We start from the raw sequence: 18,537 nt of genomic DNA, 5'->3' as shown, positions 1-18,537 counted from the left end.
TATCAAGGCAGGATTTATTCTAAAAGTATTTTCAAAATGACAATCTTTATAGTTAATTAACAAAGTGAGGATCACTTTCCTCTAGGCTTTTGTGATCTGGTCTGAAGACCTGCAAGCTTTTACTCCATAGTTACAAAGTAGCACAGGATAATCTCTCTAGAGGTGGACAGGTCTCCCAGAAGCAGCAAGGAGCAGACTTTGGGGCTAGGGAACAACATCCCAGAAGAGGTGCTGTCAGGGAGGGTCAGGGCCTACAGCAGGGGGATGACAAGAAGCCAAAATACCAGTAATGTGCTCACTGGGACAAGCCCGCCACCTAATTTCAATCTCCCAGAACCTACAAAAAGGTGGTAGGAGGGACCCAACCCCTGCGCGTTGTCTTCTGACCCCCACTCGTGTGCTCAGGCACACACACACCATTTACACTTAAAAAATAATAACAAAATTTTAAAAAAAAAATCAAGAACCAGAATTAACCCAGGAAAAGGAAGCATGGGCTAAGCATAGAGAAAGGAGAGAAACAGAGTGTCCAGAGGAAGAATTCTGTATCAGCAGGAAAGGAGGAGATGTGAGAAGCAGAAATCCCCCCTGGCATGATGGCATATGCCTATAATCCCAGCATGTGGGGGGACCGAGAGTTCTAGGCCCCTTTGGGCTACCCAATGAGAGCCTGTCTCAAAGATTAGGATCACAGGGAGGGAAGGGAGGAGGAGGGAGGGAGGAAGGGAATTCGAGAAGTAAAGCAGTGGAGGAACGAACGGAACCGATTACACCAGCCCTGTGCCCAGTTCACTATGAGAAGAACTATTCATTCTGTTTGCTAGAATGTCAGTGTATTTTACGTCCAAAGAATTCCCATGTTTTTGAGTAAAATGCTATTCACTAAAGCTAAGGTGAAGGACTTATGGCAAGTACATACATTTCCATTGCAAAACTTGTTATTTATTCCATGAGTACACCTAGCAATTTTATTTAAACATTGTTTTCAAAAGGATCTTTTTTTGCTTTGCTTGTTTTCTTTTGCCATTGAAATGGCAACTTACTATGTAGCCCAGGCTGGCCTTGAACTCCAGAGTACTGGGATTATAAGTATGTAAGCGGGAAGCTCTATTAACCATTCATTAATGATTGGATGATTCTATTTCAAGTGGTTTCAAGCCAACAATGCTGTCTGTAAAGTGAGTTAACCCTCCTTAGGTGTTTCACGCTGCATAGACAAATGTAGTAACTGAATTGCCTTCTGAAGCATTTCAAAGGCCTTAAATCAGTGGTTCTCAACCTTCCTAATTCTGGGGCCCTTTAATACAGTTCCTAATGTTGTGGTGACCCCCAACCATAAAATTATTTTATTGCTACTTCACAACTGTAATTCTGCTACTGTTATGAATTGTAATGTAAACACTACATTACAGGATATCTGCCCATGGATTGAGAACCGCTGCCTTAATGAACTCCCGGAATGACTTCACTACAGAAAGCCCTCCCATGACACTGTAAAAGCTTTGGAACTAAATCAGTTTCTTTAAGGAGCCTAAGAGCTTTTGTCATTGAATTCTTCTTTTTTTTTTCAGAGATGTATAAGTATGGGAAGATATATTTAAATATATGGAAGACAGAGACAGAAGTATAACGGGCCTAATATCCCTTACCACTGCAGGAGTTATAAACCATAGTCCTGTTTCATCTGTACCTCCACCGCTTGTCTTTCTCGTGCCAATCTGAGAACAAAAACAAATATCATCTTATTTCATCTCTAAACACTTCAGTCGACATCCTCCCCAAATTAGACCTTGTGTGTTAGTATAAAATATGAACTCAGTCATCAGCATGACATAGGCCTCTAATCCCAAGAAGATTTAGTGGCAGGAAGGTTGCTAGGTCAAGAGCACTGGAGCTGCTAAATAGTAAAACTCTGTCAAAAAAAAAAAAAGGCTTCAATCACATTGCACATGTGTGCTTTAAGTTTGACTAAGAGCTCACAGCTTTCTTTGATAATTCATGTTCATAATTCTCTTTAACATGGAGGTTTGCCCACCACCTCAGTTTTTCTTTATTCTTTGCAATTTATTTGTTGAGGTTATCAAGTTGTTTTCGGATAGTATGGTTAGCCCTGTCTGGGTTTTCTGACTGTGTCTCTCTAGTGCATTTATGTATTTTCTCCCTGATGCCTCCTGAAGATTGCTGGTTGGATGCAAGATGACTTGATTGCATTTGGTTTTTCTTTCTTTGTGTTTTGCTTTGGGTTTGGGGTAAAACTTTTTTCTTGATTATAGTGTATTCTTTTTTTTTTTAAAGATTTATCTATATTTATTTTATGTGTATGAGTATTTTGCCTGCACATATGTATGCACACCACATGCATGCCTGGAGTCTACTGAGGCCAGAAGAGGGTATCTGATCCCCTAGAACTGGAGTTACAACTTGTTACAAGCCACCTTGAGGGTGTGAAAAACAAAGGCAGTTCCTCTGCAAAAGCAGCAGTGCTCTTAGCCACTGAGCCACCTCTGTAGCTGAGTAATGCATTCTCTTAACAGACAGATGCTTATAATAAACATTTGACTCTCCATGGAAGAATAGAAATATGACTCTTCGGGAAACAGGACCAAAAGCAAGGCATATAAACACACCAAGCCTATTTTTCTTATACCAAATTCACACCCTGTCTTTACACCACCAAAAGGAATGATTGAAAACCAAGATTAAAAAATTTAAAATAAAAGAAAAAATTCATAAGACAGAAACACATCCAATGAATCCTTTTTAGGGACAAAGTATGTGTGTGTGTGTGTGTGTGTGTGTGTGTGTGTGAGAGAGAGAGAGAGAGAGAGAGAGAGAGAGAGAGAGAGAGAGAGATTAAGAGTGGCATGTTTGACTTTTTGAGTTACTGTTATATTATGTTATGTTAACATATAATGTTAAAAATCATATTAGCAAAAATTGGAGGTGGGATTTTCAGAATTGGGATGAGGAAAAGCATTTTCAATCACTAGAAGAGGAGAAGGAATCTCTACTAAAGATGGTGTTCTTACAGCACACATAAGAAAAGGGAAAGACAGAGGAAGAAGGGAATCATAGGATGCACAAACTAGAGAAAGCTGACAGATGATGATTAGTTTATGTGGAGCTGAAGAACAGTGCGAAACAAAGGATTTCTTAAAGCTTCAATGGGATGTATGGATGATGTTCCTTGATGTTGGAAAACTCCTCAGGAGAGCAAGCTTAGGCTGCAGGGAAGGTGGAGACCTTGTTTTCTGAGATGATATAAAACTGGCTGGAGGTTTCCGAGTTAGATTAGGGGAGGGGAGAGTTCCAGATTCCTATATCTCTGAAGGTGTGAGACAACTCAGCTACACTCATGCCTCTGACACTCAGAGCAGAGACTTGGCTTAGATAGAGATTTCAACATGGATATAACCAATGTTGAGATATTACATGGTGTCTTGAGAGCTTATGGAACCAGTCACGAACAAAGGTAAAGAGAAAATGAAGAAAGCCACACTGAGAACATAAAGACAAAAAACATCATCGCTTACCGGGGAAGCTAAAAGAGCATAAACGCACAAAGGAAACTGTAGGATAGTGGCCAGACGAACAAGAAGTGGGCCAGGAAGTATTTCTTATGAAAACAAAAGAGGTTCAAGAATGGCAAAATGGACATTAAGGTCAAGAGCTATATAGCAACTCTAGAGGACCTGATCACTAGGGATTTTTTAGAGATGGTGTCATAAAACATGGCAATACAAGACAGAGACAGTAGTCAATGAAGAAATGAGGGAAGAACAAGAAGTAGAGCCAGTAAATATAGGCTTTTTTTTTTTAACTTGGCTGTGGGAGAGAGGATTGTCTTGTGGTAATGTAGAAGATTTGGACAGGCAATTATTGTGGGACAATACTTTTCCTGAGGAGACACTACACACAACCTCTCCCTAGCTAGGGAGCCCAAGACCACCAAAATCCAACTTGGTGAACCAATGAGTTTTATTGGGTTACTTACAGGAATATGCATGAGGGGTTACTTAGAGGAGCAGAAACAATTCAAAGAACATACCCTACCCCAGCCTGAGTGACAGCTCACAAAAGCGGGAAACCTGGAGCACACTGCACATCCTGCCGGTAGCTCCACAGTTTGGAGAGTGTCCCAAGTGACTGGGCTGTTCTAAACTTCTCCCGGGTCAATAGGCTCGTGTCTGCTTCTTCCAGGCAACTGATCTGATCTCAGAGTGTTCTTTACAGCTCAGCTTGTTCTAGTCTTCTTTGCAACTTTGCTTGTTTACTCTGAGAGGGAGGCAGCTAGTGAAACTAATCAGTGCCAGGGACTTCCTGAATCTATTTTGTTGACTTTTCTTCCTACTGGATAGAATGTTTCAGAATGTGTCACTCGCTGTAAAACTGATACACAGCAGCAAGGAAAAGCATTAGTCTTGTTAGGCAATAGCGACTTGAGCTGAAGGAGAAAACCAAGAATGAGATCTTTAGGGATGAGGATGAAGAAAGGAGAAAAGTACAAATAGCATGACAACACCTGGGAAAGGGAGACAGTGGGAGGTGCAAAACTTCTAAGAAGGTGGAGTAACAGAATATAGGTAGAGCAAATGGTGTGCTGAAGGTAAGCACAGCTAGGCTACAGGTAAGTGTGTGTTCTGAGGGGATATATCTTAATAGAAATCATTTTCAGTTACTTCTGCTTTATCAGTAGAACAAAGATACAAGGTTATTTGATTTCCCAGGCAAGAAGAGGAGGTCATTTTTGAGGAGAGTGGTCAAGGTTTTGAATGGGTATCAATGAGGATGACACAAGAGAAGTTGACTAGAAGGAAGAGTAATGAGATCATTAGGGGTAGAGTTGAGATTGGAAACCAGTTATTTGTAATGCCCAGGGTCAGAAAGGTTGACTAGTTTTTCTGCACCTTTACTAACTGGCCTCAGAACAGGAATGGGAAGCATAGCTGTCTACATAACCCACTAAGAATTTGTGAATCCCACGTATCAATGCTGCTGTTAAGGAGGGTTGGGTTAAGCACTTGAGGGGAAGGAGGCACGTGGCATTCATGCACTTCATGGAGGTAAAGCTGGGTGGGGTCTATTGCAAGAGGTGAATTGAGTCAGGGGTGGGAGTAAATCCTCCCTGTGTATGTGTCAGAGAGCCAATCAAATGCTGGAAGAATCCCAGAGTAACTGATTGACTGCAGATCGGCATGCTAGTCCCCTGAAGCAGTGGATCGATTGAACGTGTCCACTGTGAATGGATGGTGCTGAACTTGGGCTTCTCAGTATCTTTTTTTTTTTCAATACACAGTAGCAACATAAACACAAGACTAAAGCCTATTCCAGTGATGTGTGGATTTTAAGTCAGAGCAAATACTAATGACAAAGCAATAGTTTAATCATTTTCCTTTTTCTATTTTTTATTTCAGAGATTGTACTATAATTACATCATTTACCCCTCCCTCCAAATCTTTCTATACAAACTTCCTTGCTCTCTTTCAACTCACGGCCTCTTTTACCATTAATCACTGTTACATGCATATGTTTATGTACATTTTCATTTTAAAGTGAGCAAGAGCGTCTACTTTATTCTCACTTTTCTTTCCTGTTTCCAGAAATCATACAAATGAAGAAAATCAAGATGGTGTCATGCACTCTGATGGTAAGGAGTAACTTTTTCTCTAAAGATATCTGAGCTACATGTTTGAATTAGTCAAATGTCATGGCATCATTAATGGCATTACCATCACTGGTCTATATAGTGATGTTATATAGTGTGTTAGTTATTTCCAAGAATTCTCACAATTCATTACCTTCTTTCTCTGACCATAAGCAAACATCCTAAAATACTTAATGTGTTTTTGCACATATTCTTCTCATGTGATTGTATGTATGTATATGTGTAATTTATTTTAAAAGTATGTTACAGGGTTTTCTTTTTGAGGACACTAAGTGTAAGGTTTTCCCCAGCTTCCACCCTCATTACTGGATACACATGTAGTCTGTTATCACTAAGTACTGAAGGGGAACCCAGCACAGAGGGGGCTTCCTTCTAGACCCTGGATTAGGCACAAACCACAGGCAAACACCTGTTTTCATAGAGAGATCTTTATTAAGCAGGGAAGAAAAGTTTGAGTGTCTGCTTTCTGACTCAAATGACCTTGCAGTGTGATTTTTAAGAGGAGAAAAAGGGAAGGTCTAGGTTAGAATGGGCTAGGGTGTGGTGATAAAGGTATTGGTCCTAGAGGGACAAAGGACTGCCTCTGGATAGACAGGAAACAGACGTGGCACACAGGCAAATGGTGGTTTATAAAGGTAAAGGGGAAAACCGTGTGTTAGAATGAAGTGTTTAATTTTAATTGGGCATGTTAATTAGGTGAACCAAAGGGGGTTTCTGATAGCTGGACTTTGGTAGTCAGCCTCAGGAGGAGGAAGTGGCCAAAGAAGGAAACACACTTTGGAGGCTAGCTTTAGGAATGTTGTCTAACAGTTTTTAGCAAGGGGGGGGGACGGGACGGGGAGAAGGGCAAGACTTGCCAGAGCCATGCTGGCCACTCTCAAGCTGGCCAGAGTTCCTTCCAGAACTACACAGTACACTGTGGAATGCACCCACATTTTATTTACTGGGATTATAAGAAATACTACAGGGCTCTTCTGTATGTTCATCCCATGTGGACTTCAGAGAGGCTTTTTCTAAGAGAAATAACAGGGGAATGGCTGGTTATGAGCTACAAGGTATTTACTTTGCTGAGTAGGACTAGAATGTTCTTCAGAATTGATGCCCTGTCTACAGTCTCAACAACAGGGCATGAATGTGGCAACATGCCCACCTTTTACTGGCAGATAGCATCATTGAGCTTTCTAATCTTTTCCTAATCTCAGGGTATGACGTTAGAGTTCATTTGAATTTTTATGCTTTTTATTTTTATTAAACTTTGCTGTGATGTTGCCATACACTTATATAGTGCATTCTGATCACACTCACCCTCCCATCCTTTCTTATCCCACGCCCACCCTCATCAACACCACTTCCCCAGCATGAGCCCCGCTTCCATTTCATGTTTTTTTGTTTTGCTTGTAACCCACTGAATTTAACAAGTGCCATCTATGTGAATACGAGTGTGGACCTGTCTACTGGAGTGTAGCGAACTCACCACTAGCTTCATATGCCTCCCCTCCCCTGGCTGATTCATATTGGTTTTCATTTCATAATTCCCTCTTCCACTCTGGAGTTTGAGAGCTGACTTTGCTTATGAGATATTGTGACCTTCTCTCCTGTCAGCTGTCTTCTCTCCATTGACCATTCTGTTCCCAAGGGGCTGTTGTCTTCTCCTGGCTGGCTTGCAGGTGTTCCTTTATATCCCAGATATTCATCCACGTCAACCTCGAACTTCTTCCGTTCTCTCTATTGTCTATTGACTTACTCCATGCTGCCCTTCCTCCAGCACAAATATATTTTTGACATTATCAAATTCATTCATTTTTGCCTTACAAATTATTCTTTATTTAACTTTTTAAAGAAGTCTTAGATCCTAGGAAATAAAACAGCTCCTTATTTTTTCCCTACGAACTTCATCCCGTGTGTTTAGGTCTTTGAGAACTTAGCAGGAAACTAGAATTGCTGCCTCATATATCTCCCTACCAAACTCAAAATAATCCATCCTCTTCCCATTATTTTAAAATGAACCCCTATAGTATATCAGCTATTCGTGAACGTGGGTCCATGTGTGCATATATTATATGGCCATGTGTGAATTTTTCTTAGTCCCTGTCTTAGTTAGAGTTGCAATTGCTGTGATGAAACACCATGGCCTTTTGAAAAAGCTTGGGGAGGAAAGGGTTTATTCAGTTTATGCTTCCCCAACACAGTTCATCATCAAAGGAAGTCAAGACAGGAACTCAAGCAGGGCAGAAACCTGGAGGCAGGAGCTGATGCAGAGGCCATGGGGAGCTGCTGTTTACTGGCTTGCTCATCACAGCTTGCTCAGCCTGCTTTCTTATAGAACCGGTGACTGTCAGTCCCATGATGGCACTATCCACAGTGAGTTGGGTCCTCTCCCATCAATTAACAATTAAGAAAATGTCCTACAGGCTTGCCTACAGCCTGACCTTATGGGGGCATTTTCCTACATGAGGTTCCCTCCTCTCAAATGACTCTAGCTTGTATCAAATTGACAATTAAACTGTCCAGCACAGCCCCTGAGCTCTCTTTTCAATTCTCTTGTCCTATCTATATGTTTTATTATGATTGTGCTTTATATCATTTTCTTATTAGTTATAATGTTAGATTATGTCTTGATATCTGGTAGAGTGTATATTACACTAAACTCGAGTGGTATTTTTTTAATTTAATCACCTTGACTTGTTTAATACATGAAAGCAAATCCTTGAGAAAGAATGAGTCAAAAATGTGGACTATTAGTGATTTTTTTTCCCTGTTGTACATTTCACACAAGTATACACGTCAAATGTACTGTCTTACATAAAGCAATAAAAAAAGCATAATTTGCTTTGACTTTTGCATTATCTTATGAAAATTAATGAAATAGTTTTATAATTAAATTACAAGTGTTAAAAATACCAGGTGTCTAAGCCACGTGTTTTGTGATTTAGAGGATAAGTTCTATTATACTTTGAACTGATATGAGTATTATTTTATCCAATGATCATATGTTGAAGTACTTCTTAATTACAGTGTATTTTTTTTAATCCTGTAGGTCCTGGAAATCTAGAAGAGGTCAGATATTTTTATTTCTCTTTTTCTATTGCAAAAATTGGAATATTTAACAATTATTATGACTCACTTTCTATTGTTATAAACAGACAAATAAAAAGTTTTATAAGTATATGATATTTTTTTCCATTTCTAATCTTACTTAATTGAAATGCTTGAAACATTATATGCCAGTCAGTATGCTGACTCATGCTAGTGTAATGATGAACTTAGGTCTGGCTGCACAGCTAATGACTGAGTAAGACAGATAATGACATCTCCTTTTCTTTTTCTTATGTATCTCACAGTTTGAAAAAGGGAGAGCAAGAGAGAAAGAAGAGAAAGAATGAAAGATAGATAGATAGGAAGAAGGAAGAAAAGAAAGAAAGAGAGAGAGAGAAAGCAGGAAGGAAGGAAGGAAGGAAGGAAGGAAGGAAGGAAGGAAGGAAGGAAGGAAGGAAGGAAGGAAGGAAAGAAAGAAAGAAAGAAAGAAAGAAAGAAAGAAAGAAAGAAAGAAAGAAAGAAAGGAAGGAAGGAAGGAAGGAAGGAAGAAAGAAAGAAAGAAAGAAAGAAAGAAAGAAAGAAAGAAAGAAAGAAAGAAAGAAAGAAAGAAAGAAAAACTTTCCAATAAGCCAATTTAGGCTCAAACTCACAAAAATTATTTTAAAAAATAAGTTGTCAATGAAACACATTGAAATACATGTATGATCTTTTGGAATAATCATAGTTAATAATTATCTGTTTTTCTTGATAGGAACAAGAGAGTGAAGGAGAAACATACGAAGACATGTATGCATTGCATTTGTTACCATAAGAATTTTCTTGTAAGATGAATACAATGTTTTATAAGAGGGAGCATGGGTGTGCAAAAACACAAGGAAGAAAAGACTTTATTTACACAATGGTTGGCCTGTAATGACAACTGCCTGTGAGATCTGCAAGCCACTTGAAAGACAGTCAGGGATTAGATTCAAGAATCTGTATTTCTCCCTCTCAGTATCCTGAGGAAATGAATTCACTGTGTCTTGTACCCTTATTCACTCAAGACACAGCGGTGCCGTGGGCTGTGGCTAGCACCCAGATGCCCACATTCTAGTTGCTGGATAGATATGAAAAGTGACTCCAAGACTCGACAATAGAGTTCAAAATAGATGGAGAAATTTCTTGGAAACTGTGAGGAAGTAGGAGTACTCTTAATCAAATGCTGAGCTCAGGTGTCTTAATTTTCTCTACCCAATTATTCCACCAGTTCTCACTAATCTCTACATCAAAATTAATACGAGTGCCTCTGAGCATGTGCTCATGCATGCCCACGCAAGTGAGGGGGAGAGATGCCAAGAGGCCATGAGGATGGGGGAGGGGCTTCCTGAACAGTGCCTTCTTCTCTGTGGTGGAGACATCACCAGGGGAAGGGGATGGGGCTTCCATAGAAGGTATTTGTAGCTGTGGGCCCTCCTTCTGGCTGTACAGAGTCTCGCACATTCAGAATGTTCACATCTTTAGCTTCTTGCCTCCATCTCCTCACCAGAGACCTTCTTCTGTAGTGAGTAGATACTACTCTGTGTAGTGGCTCCTGACCTACAGACACCTGCACATTGTAGCCACAACTTAACAATTTCTATTCACAGAGAATCGTCCAAAGAACGAGACAAGAAACGGGAAAAGGAGGAAAAGAAGAGGTTAGAGCTAGAACGAAAGGAACAGAAAGAAAAAGAAAAGAAAGAACAAGAACTAAGGAAGAAATTTAAGGTAGGAGCCTGCTTGCTGAAAAAGAGAGCAGTAGCATCATTTTGAACCTTTTTTAAAAACATTACAAGAAAATGTATGAAGTTGAAGAGGTTTTTTTTTTAGCATTGTTTTGAAACAATACTTTTTTGTTCAATACACCACCTTATTATTTACCATAAAAAATGAAATAGGATAAAAAAATCCAAATAAAATTTAATTAGCTTATAATTGGTGGGTATCCAGGGATTTTATGTTGATTGAGGAAATTATTGCATCACTATTGTGTGCCTTGCATCTGGAAACATACACATAGATGTCCCAGTGGCATGTCACACAGTGACGCCATGAACACAGTGTTCCTGAATGAACCACAACTCCTTTGAGCTACTAGAGATGCTGGTGTCTGCATCTGAACTATACGTTTGCCTTTAAGACCTATGCTTACTGATTTCTAAGACCTGCTGTCTCTCATCCCTCTTGAAATACCTCGATTTCCAACCTTTATTTCCTCTGATTTCTGGTAATTTAATCACCTCTATTGCTACCACCACTGTGTTACACGTACAGGTTGAACTTCTCAGCTATCCCATATTTGATGACATAACCCATCTGGTATCTCTGGTGCCTCAGAAGCATTTGGAGTGATGATCTGAGTTACAAAACCATTCTTCACTTTTAAAGGAATACATACTGTTTTATTTAAATATTTATTTCTCTAGAGAATTCAATACACGGAATTACAAAATATGACTCATGTATAACTTCCCAGTACATTTGTTATGTTAAAACAGAAGTTCAACAGGGTGATGCGAGGAAAACATTCATCCAACTTGGAGTCATTTGGATAGATGTGGATTCCAATCCCAGCTGAGCATACAAGTTCTGTGCTCTTGGACTTACTGCCTATCTCCTCTGAGATTCAGATTCCTAGTCTTTGGAGAGAAAATAAGTGGCTCTTTTCTATGGTTTGCTATGGGACTGAATGAAATATTATATAAAAGTCACTGTATCTACTATGCGTTTTCACAAATTTTAGGGGAAAAAAGCTTTTCATGTACAAGTAAAGTTATGATTGCAATGTGAAAACTAAAACATTTTATTCACGCAGAATGCATGACTACCAAGATGTAAATTCTTCAAGTAAAAATTAATTTAATGCTTGAAAATATATATGGTGCACTTTTCACCAGAGATTGTTCATGGTTTTCAAGGATTTGAGATTAGTTTGGAAAAATAACTAATATGTTTTTTCCACACATTCATTCAAATAATATTGTTAATAACTAAAACAGAATGTAGAAATCATATCAATAGATAGAAATGCAAGAGTTTGTCAAGTCTGGGACCTTACAAGCTACACTCCACCCACGTGGTAATAGACACTGGGGCTTATAAAATGTGAGGCTCCATCAGAATCAGAGCATCTCATAATTCAACTTGGATTTTCCTTTTTCTTTTTGCTGACATACAATGTTTATTAAATACCAAATTTAACAAATTCCACATTATTAAGAAATTCTGCTCCAAAACTGACATGATGATATGCATTTCACTGATGTAGCAAGAAACTGCCAGCAAGTAACCAGTTCACCTTCTGAACACTGCATGGATTCAAGTCCAGTGCAGCTGCCGAAGATTTGTAATTCAAATATTCAGATTACAGGTTGTTCGCGGAGGCCAACTACAATAAATCCAGCTCAGCCCCAAAACTTTCTACTTGAGTCTGCTTTTACAAATAAATCCCAGAAGTGATGTGGCAGTTGGCTATCAACCTAAGCTTTAAAAAATATTTTTGATGGTACACAATTAATATATCACACAATTCAAGACAACATAGACTCAATAAAGCAGTTTCTTCCCCCAAAAAAATCACAGTCCATATTTATTTATCAAAAGATGAAAGACACCCTATTGAAGACCTCGGTTTAGAAATAGAAATTTCAGATCTAAGGACTCATGACTTAAGATAAATTATCCTCCTATTAATAAGTCATCATGCTATCCAGAATATTAGCTATGAAAACTTTGCTAGTATTTGTTTATTATTTTTGAAGCTATTTCTAAAATGCTATCTTATTTGTAGCAGGTAGTATTTACTACAGGTTTATATTCAACAAGTGGAAGGAAGGGAGGGAGGGAGGGAGGGAGGGAGGGAGGGAGGGAGGGAGGGAGGGAGGGAGGGAGGGAGGGAGGAATGGCATGCATAAGTACATACATGGTGCCCTTCCATTATACATTTTGTCAGGGTGCTTGTGCTCATCAGATCCTTGCCACTCTCTCATGAACCACAAGTACATGCTCTCCTGTTCTTTGTTGGCCTTGCTGCACCTCTGTGGTTTTCCCTTGACTCTTTCAATAAGAGCATTCACCCAGGATGATGGCTGAGGGATTATCGTCTTTCGAAATTACATTCCTCAGTGGTTTTCTCTTACACTCTTCCCTCCTCCTATAGCTAACAGGCCCCATTCAGGTCATCCATCGTGCGAAAGCTTGCTGTGATGTCAAAGGAGGAAAGAACGAACTGAGCTTCAAGCAAGGGGACGACATTGAAATAGTCCGCATCACAGACAACCCAGAAGGAAAATGGCTGGGCAGAACTGCAAGGGGGTCCTGTGAGTGCACCTTTTCCAGTGCCTTCAAGACTTCAAGGGCTTCTCTCTCTCTCTCTCTCTCTCTCTCTCTCTCTCTCTCTCTCTCTCTCTCTCTCTCTCTCTCTCTCTCTCTCCTCTCTCCTCTCTCCTCTCTCCTCTCTCTCCTCTTCTCTTCCCTTCCCTTCCCTTCCCTTCCCTTCCCTTCCCTTCCCTTCCCTTCCCTTCCCTTCTCTTCTCTTCTCTTCTCTCTCTCTCTCTCATGCTGGGATTTGACCTGGCAGAGTCTTGACATGTCTTGTGAATAATGTCACAACTACTGTGAGTTTGTGTGTGCAGTTGCCCTGCTGTGTTCAGAGGACGGTTTCCTTGTAATCACACCACCACCTTTTGCTCTCACACTCTTTCTGTCCCTCCTCTGGAATATCCCTGAGCCTATGGTGGAAGGGATGTCACACATGTCTTCCATTTAAGACTGGGCATTCTGTAGTCTCTTCTCTGCATTTTTGCCAGTTGTAGGTCTGTGTGTTCATTAGCATCTGCAAGCAGAAGCTTCTGATGAGAGTTGCAAGAAGCCTTAATTTATGGGTGTAATTATAAGTCATTAGGGGTTAGTTTAATACTACATCCATTTATCAGAATAATAGTAGTACATTTTCTCCTAAAGTCTATGACCTGCCTAGTCATACGTTCCTTTTGAATTCACATTAGATCCTTCCAGACCTACATGCCTCATGTTAGGAATACACTACTAAGTAAATAGAGAGAGAAAAAAAAACCCTAAAATGGCAAATGTAGTTCTTTTTAGTGAAGAACAATGCAATGTAAAATTTTACAAAGGTCATTATATTCTCCATTTCTGTTAGAAGAAATGTGTCATATGAATCACTTTAGAATCTTCAAATTGATTCTTGACTCACTTAAAAGTACCACAGAGTTAAGTCTCTGTAGAGTACATAAGACCTCAGGCTACACAGAAGGTCTGTAAGTCAAAATTACAAGCAAAGACAGCTTTTTAATGTTTAATAAAGTGCCTTCAGGTTTTTGTTTGTTTGTTTGTTTTGAGTGTGTGTGTGTGTGTGTGTGTGTGTGTGTGTGTGTACATGCATGCATGCATAGCCTGGGTACCAAACCCAGAGTTTTGGACATGCTAGGCTCCATTTCCAGCCCTAAAGAGAAATATCCAAGAGCAAATGAACAATTGCTTAATTTAAATTATAACTTAACTTTAAATTGTAACTCTGAAGTGTTTAAGCTCCAGTTACCTGGACTTCTCTTCCCTTTTGGTAGATGGTTACATTAAAACAACTGCTGTCGAGATTGACTATGATTCTCTGAAACGGAAGAAGAATACTCTCAGTGCTGTTCCATTGAAACTTGTTGAAGATGACCAAGAAGTTTATGACGATGTGGCTGAGCAGGATGCCCCTAACAGGTGGGTGACACACAGACTGTAAGCAGATCACCGTCCCCCTGCCAGAGATTGTGTATTTCAAGAGTCCACAATTTTACCTTTCCTGTCACTAATGGTCTCAATCACTAAACTAAATCACCCATGTATGACAACCCTAGTTTGAGGGGAAGGCCATGTGTAACTCCATTGTCTTTAATTTACTCGTTGGCCACACACATCGTGTTACTTGAACTGTAATGGGCTGTATAATTGTGTTAAACTTGTTATCTACTACAAAACACTTTTATAATATTTATTATGATTTGATCTTAGGGACATGCCTAAACTAGTATGATTTGGGAAACTGTGAAGTAGAAGATGTAAAGTATAGCCCCCTCCTTTTTCTACCCTTAATTCTGTGAGTCTACATGCCTCTCCTGTCATTGCTTGAAAATATAACAAAAAAAGAATGGCTTCCACTCCATCTCCAGTATACTCCTTAAAAGTCAAATTTCAATCCCTTATTATCCTTAGATATTGACTAAAGATCCACTTTCCAGTGCCTATTTACTCCACTACATTAAAGTGGCATTTTCTCCTAGAAAAATAAGCACACTTTTGTGGAGCAGAGAAAACAAAACAAAACATCTTGTTTGGAGGAGAAAACAAAGATCATCTTCTCCCACATGCCTAATTATTAGTTTCTCATGGCTAAACTGAAATACTTGAGATCTTTAACTTAGAAAGAGAAGTCTATGTAACTTATGTTCTGTAAGTTCTACCCTGAGATTAAGCCAAGTGCATATACTTCATACAAATATAAATAAATTCACGCAATAGATGAAATGAGCAAATGGTAGCTCTGCTCCCAGCACATGACATTCCTGAGGCATTAGATATGAGCATCTCCAAGAGGAAACATATTCACCAGGAATCTCAGCCATCCAGAATGCAATTAATTCTAAGTATTGCTTCATGCACAGAAGTGGCAGAGAAAATAGAAAATGAAGGAACAGAAATAGAAAATAGAAATGAGGATGAGGGTGTGTCAACTTCTTCGCAAATCAAGTTCTAGAGCATGATGTACCGTGCATGCCTTTCTGCAAAGTTCCATTGACAACAGTGTGCTTTTATTTCTAAGTTCACCAAAGATAGGCATCAGACTAATTCCTCCCACTGGCTTGTAAAAGGAATGTTAAAAGTGGGTACCAGTATTATATAGTTGTCCTCTATGTTAATAACATCAAACTTACTCCTGTTGCTGGCACATTACCCAAAGGCCAAAATGAGGTTGGGGTGTAGCTACGTTCAAAAGGGGCTAAACGCTTGGAGTTCTGGATTCTTTCCTGCAAGATGGCAGAATTAAACAAATAGACAATGTCTAAGTTTTTCCAGTGCCCATGCTTGGCTCTCACAGGACATAAACAGGGAGATACAGGGAGGAACACACAACCATAAAAGCTAAAACAGAAAAAGTTCTTACTGTTGGGGAAATAAGTAAACAAACAAACAAACAAAAAGGCAACCTGGGTTTAGAGAGGTGGGGGTCACACCTTATAAAAGTCTCATCAAGGTGGCAACTTAGGGCTGGAGAGATGGCTCACTGGTTAAGAGCACTGGCTGCTCTTCCAAAGGTCCTGAGTTCAATTCCCAGCAACCATACGGTGGCTCACAACCATCTGTAATGAGATCTGGTCCCCTCTTCTGGCCTGCAGACATACATGCAGGTAGAACACTGTATACATAATAAATAAATCTTTAAAAAAAGAGTGGCAACTTAAAAGTTTTTTCTTAAAACAAAGTGTAATGATATCAGATTAAAAGTTAGAGACTGTAGGTCTAAGATGCTGCAAAGAGTTGAATTGAATGCAGTCATAATTGTCCTAATTGGCTCCTAAAATAACAGAGTACGTTTTAAAGTAATTTTAAATATAATGTATAATTACTGAAAATTGCCTCATGGGAAGTTTATTAAAAGCAAGCAGCATAATTGTTGTGAGCTAGGGTACTGTAACCCATTGGTTCTTGCTGGTTGTGCATTGGCTATGTTATGTTGCCTTGTCGCGATGTATCTACTACAATGAACATTCTTCTTGCTCTTCGTATATTTCATCCTAGTTTTAAATAGAATGCTAACTTTTATAGTCCTCTCAGTATTTTAATTCATCTTCTTGAAAACGAAATAACTCATACATTCATTGTTTCTGCTTTGTTCTTAGCCATGGTCAGAGCGGAAGTGGAGGTGAGACAACAGCTTTGTATGCTTGCAGTCTTGAAAATAATTGAGTATGTTAATGGCAAAAGGCTAGTTGGCTAACAGTAAGAGGGATTTTTTTTTTATATTTCTACACGTTAAAGATTTTAAATACAATTTTATTGGTTTATAGCCATTGTACTTGGTAGTGATTTCTATAAGAACATTTTTATAACAAGTATATAATGAACTTTATCATATTCCCCCCCAACCTTCACCTCTTCACCTCTTCTTCTTCCCACCCCTTAGTCACTTTTGTTCCCCTAGACAGTTTTCCTTCTGCTTTCCTGTCATACATTCACATATGATCTTACGTATCTGTATAAAACCTAGGAACCAGAAATGAAAGAATTAGTGGGATTTGAACGTGGAAAAGGGATTGGCTGGGAATCTATGACCCAGAGTCTTGCCCTGGTCACCAGGTGACTGTGAGGCAGTCACTTCTGTCTTCAAGGTTGCCATGGACGCTAGCGTGACTCCACTCCCAGTGTGCCTGGCATAGTCTTGGTTTCTGCAGACTGTCTGAGCACAGTTAGGAATAAACCCCCTCCTTTACTTCCAGAATTATCCTGTCTAGATGGCAAACTATATGGCTACCTTGATGATGCCTCCTAAAGACCCAGGCAGCAAAACCAAGAGCTCAAATTCTCACCCTGAAAGTTATATTTCAAGGTCATTTTCCTGCACATAGAAGCTAGTCTACAAATGCTTGTTAAGTAAATATTTGTCATATAGCAAAGTCCCTAAGAGCAAAGCATAACAAATGAAACAAGAAAGGGTTTTAGTCTAATATATATGTATTAAAATGTGACCTTTCCTTTTGCAGTTTCTTTCAATCACTATAGTGTTTAGGGTCGCCTCTCACACGCCATTTCATTTTCTTTATCAGTCTCTTAACTTGTCTTTAATGTCTACTCACCGTTACCTGAATTCTTCTTATTACCTCCTCACTGCTCTTTTTTCATGATGAATATTGAATTCTACTTCTTGTTCTGTTTTACTTGTTTTCATTGTAATTCTCACACATTCATTTTACATAAAGTCCAGAGTGCCCACCATCACTCATTTCTTTATTATGGCTTTGGTCCTAAAATGTTTGAAAATAATTAATAAAGCAACTGAATTCTTAACTATCTGTGTGATGCTGGGAAATTTTAAAGTTTTCAACTTAAATGGATAATATGAGGGAGGGATGCTTTCTGCATGCAAATCAGAGGGGATTAGTATCAAAATCAGAGTGTCCTCTATTTGACCAAATTACGAAATTGACGAAAGGTTTCCCTCCTTATCTAAATGAAGGTATGTTCCCACCACCGCCAGATGATGACATTTATGATGGGATAGAAGAGGAAGGTGCTGATGACAGGTAAGAGTAATCATTGAACTGCCTTTTTTTTTCCTTGCAAAATATTACATATACGAAAATTTAGTTTTCATTTTCAGATAGGACAAAAAGTAGAAAATGTTGTTCTTGTTCAGTCCTAAAATTATGTGAAGGTTTAATTGACAGAAAGGGAAAGTCAAGACGGGTAATTGTATCACACTGTAAGTGAAATGGTAGATTGGAAAAAAAATTTCAATTATGGGGAAAAATGAAAAGGGGACAAATTATAAGTGTTGTGGGTGTTTTTACAAATATTTTCCAATCGTTTATCTATCAATCAATAATTTACCTTTACCACCATCTCTGGAGTTTATCAGTAATGTGTCTGGGAAGTCTTTTGCGTAATAACATAATTATATCTGAATGTCAGGGCTCACACTTGTAATTATAGCACCCTAGAGGCTTAGACAGAAGGATCATTTGAACCCAGGAGTTCAAGGCTAGTCTGAGCTGCTTAAAAACCCCAGGCTAACCTGGGCTACAAAGTGAGAT

At 39.1% G+C, this 18,537-nt stretch overlaps 1 protein-coding gene across 5 annotated transcripts in view; it reads left to right on the top strand.

The window, feature by feature from the left end:
- Positions 1-18,537, top strand: part of Fyb1 (FYN binding protein 1) — a 141,301-nt gene that overhangs the window by 101,691 nt on the left and 21,073 nt on the right. For all 5 annotated transcript variants that reach the window (XM_076551834.1, XM_042261473.2, XM_042261474.2 and 2 more), the window contains exons 4-11: positions 5,601-5,647; positions 8,703-8,722; positions 9,453-9,487; positions 10,327-10,447; positions 12,879-13,038; positions 14,305-14,449; positions 16,627-16,649; positions 17,961-18,027. In XM_076551834.1, coding sequence (XP_076407949.1) covers positions 5,601-5,647; positions 8,703-8,722; positions 9,453-9,487; positions 10,327-10,447; positions 12,879-13,038; positions 14,305-14,449; positions 16,627-16,649; positions 17,961-18,027 — 618 coding nt within the window. The remainder of the gene's footprint in view (positions 1-5,600; positions 5,648-8,702; positions 8,723-9,452; positions 9,488-10,326; positions 10,448-12,878; positions 13,039-14,304; positions 14,450-16,626; positions 16,650-17,960; positions 18,028-18,537) is intronic.

This window comes from Peromyscus maniculatus, chromosome 15 (genome assembly GCF_049852395.1).
Source record: "Peromyscus maniculatus bairdii isolate BWxNUB_F1_BW_parent chromosome 15, HU_Pman_BW_mat_3.1, whole genome shotgun sequence".
NCBI lineage: Eukaryota > Metazoa > Chordata > Mammalia > Rodentia > Cricetidae > Peromyscus > Peromyscus maniculatus.
This window is presented reverse-complemented; position numbering and strand designations above follow the sequence as displayed.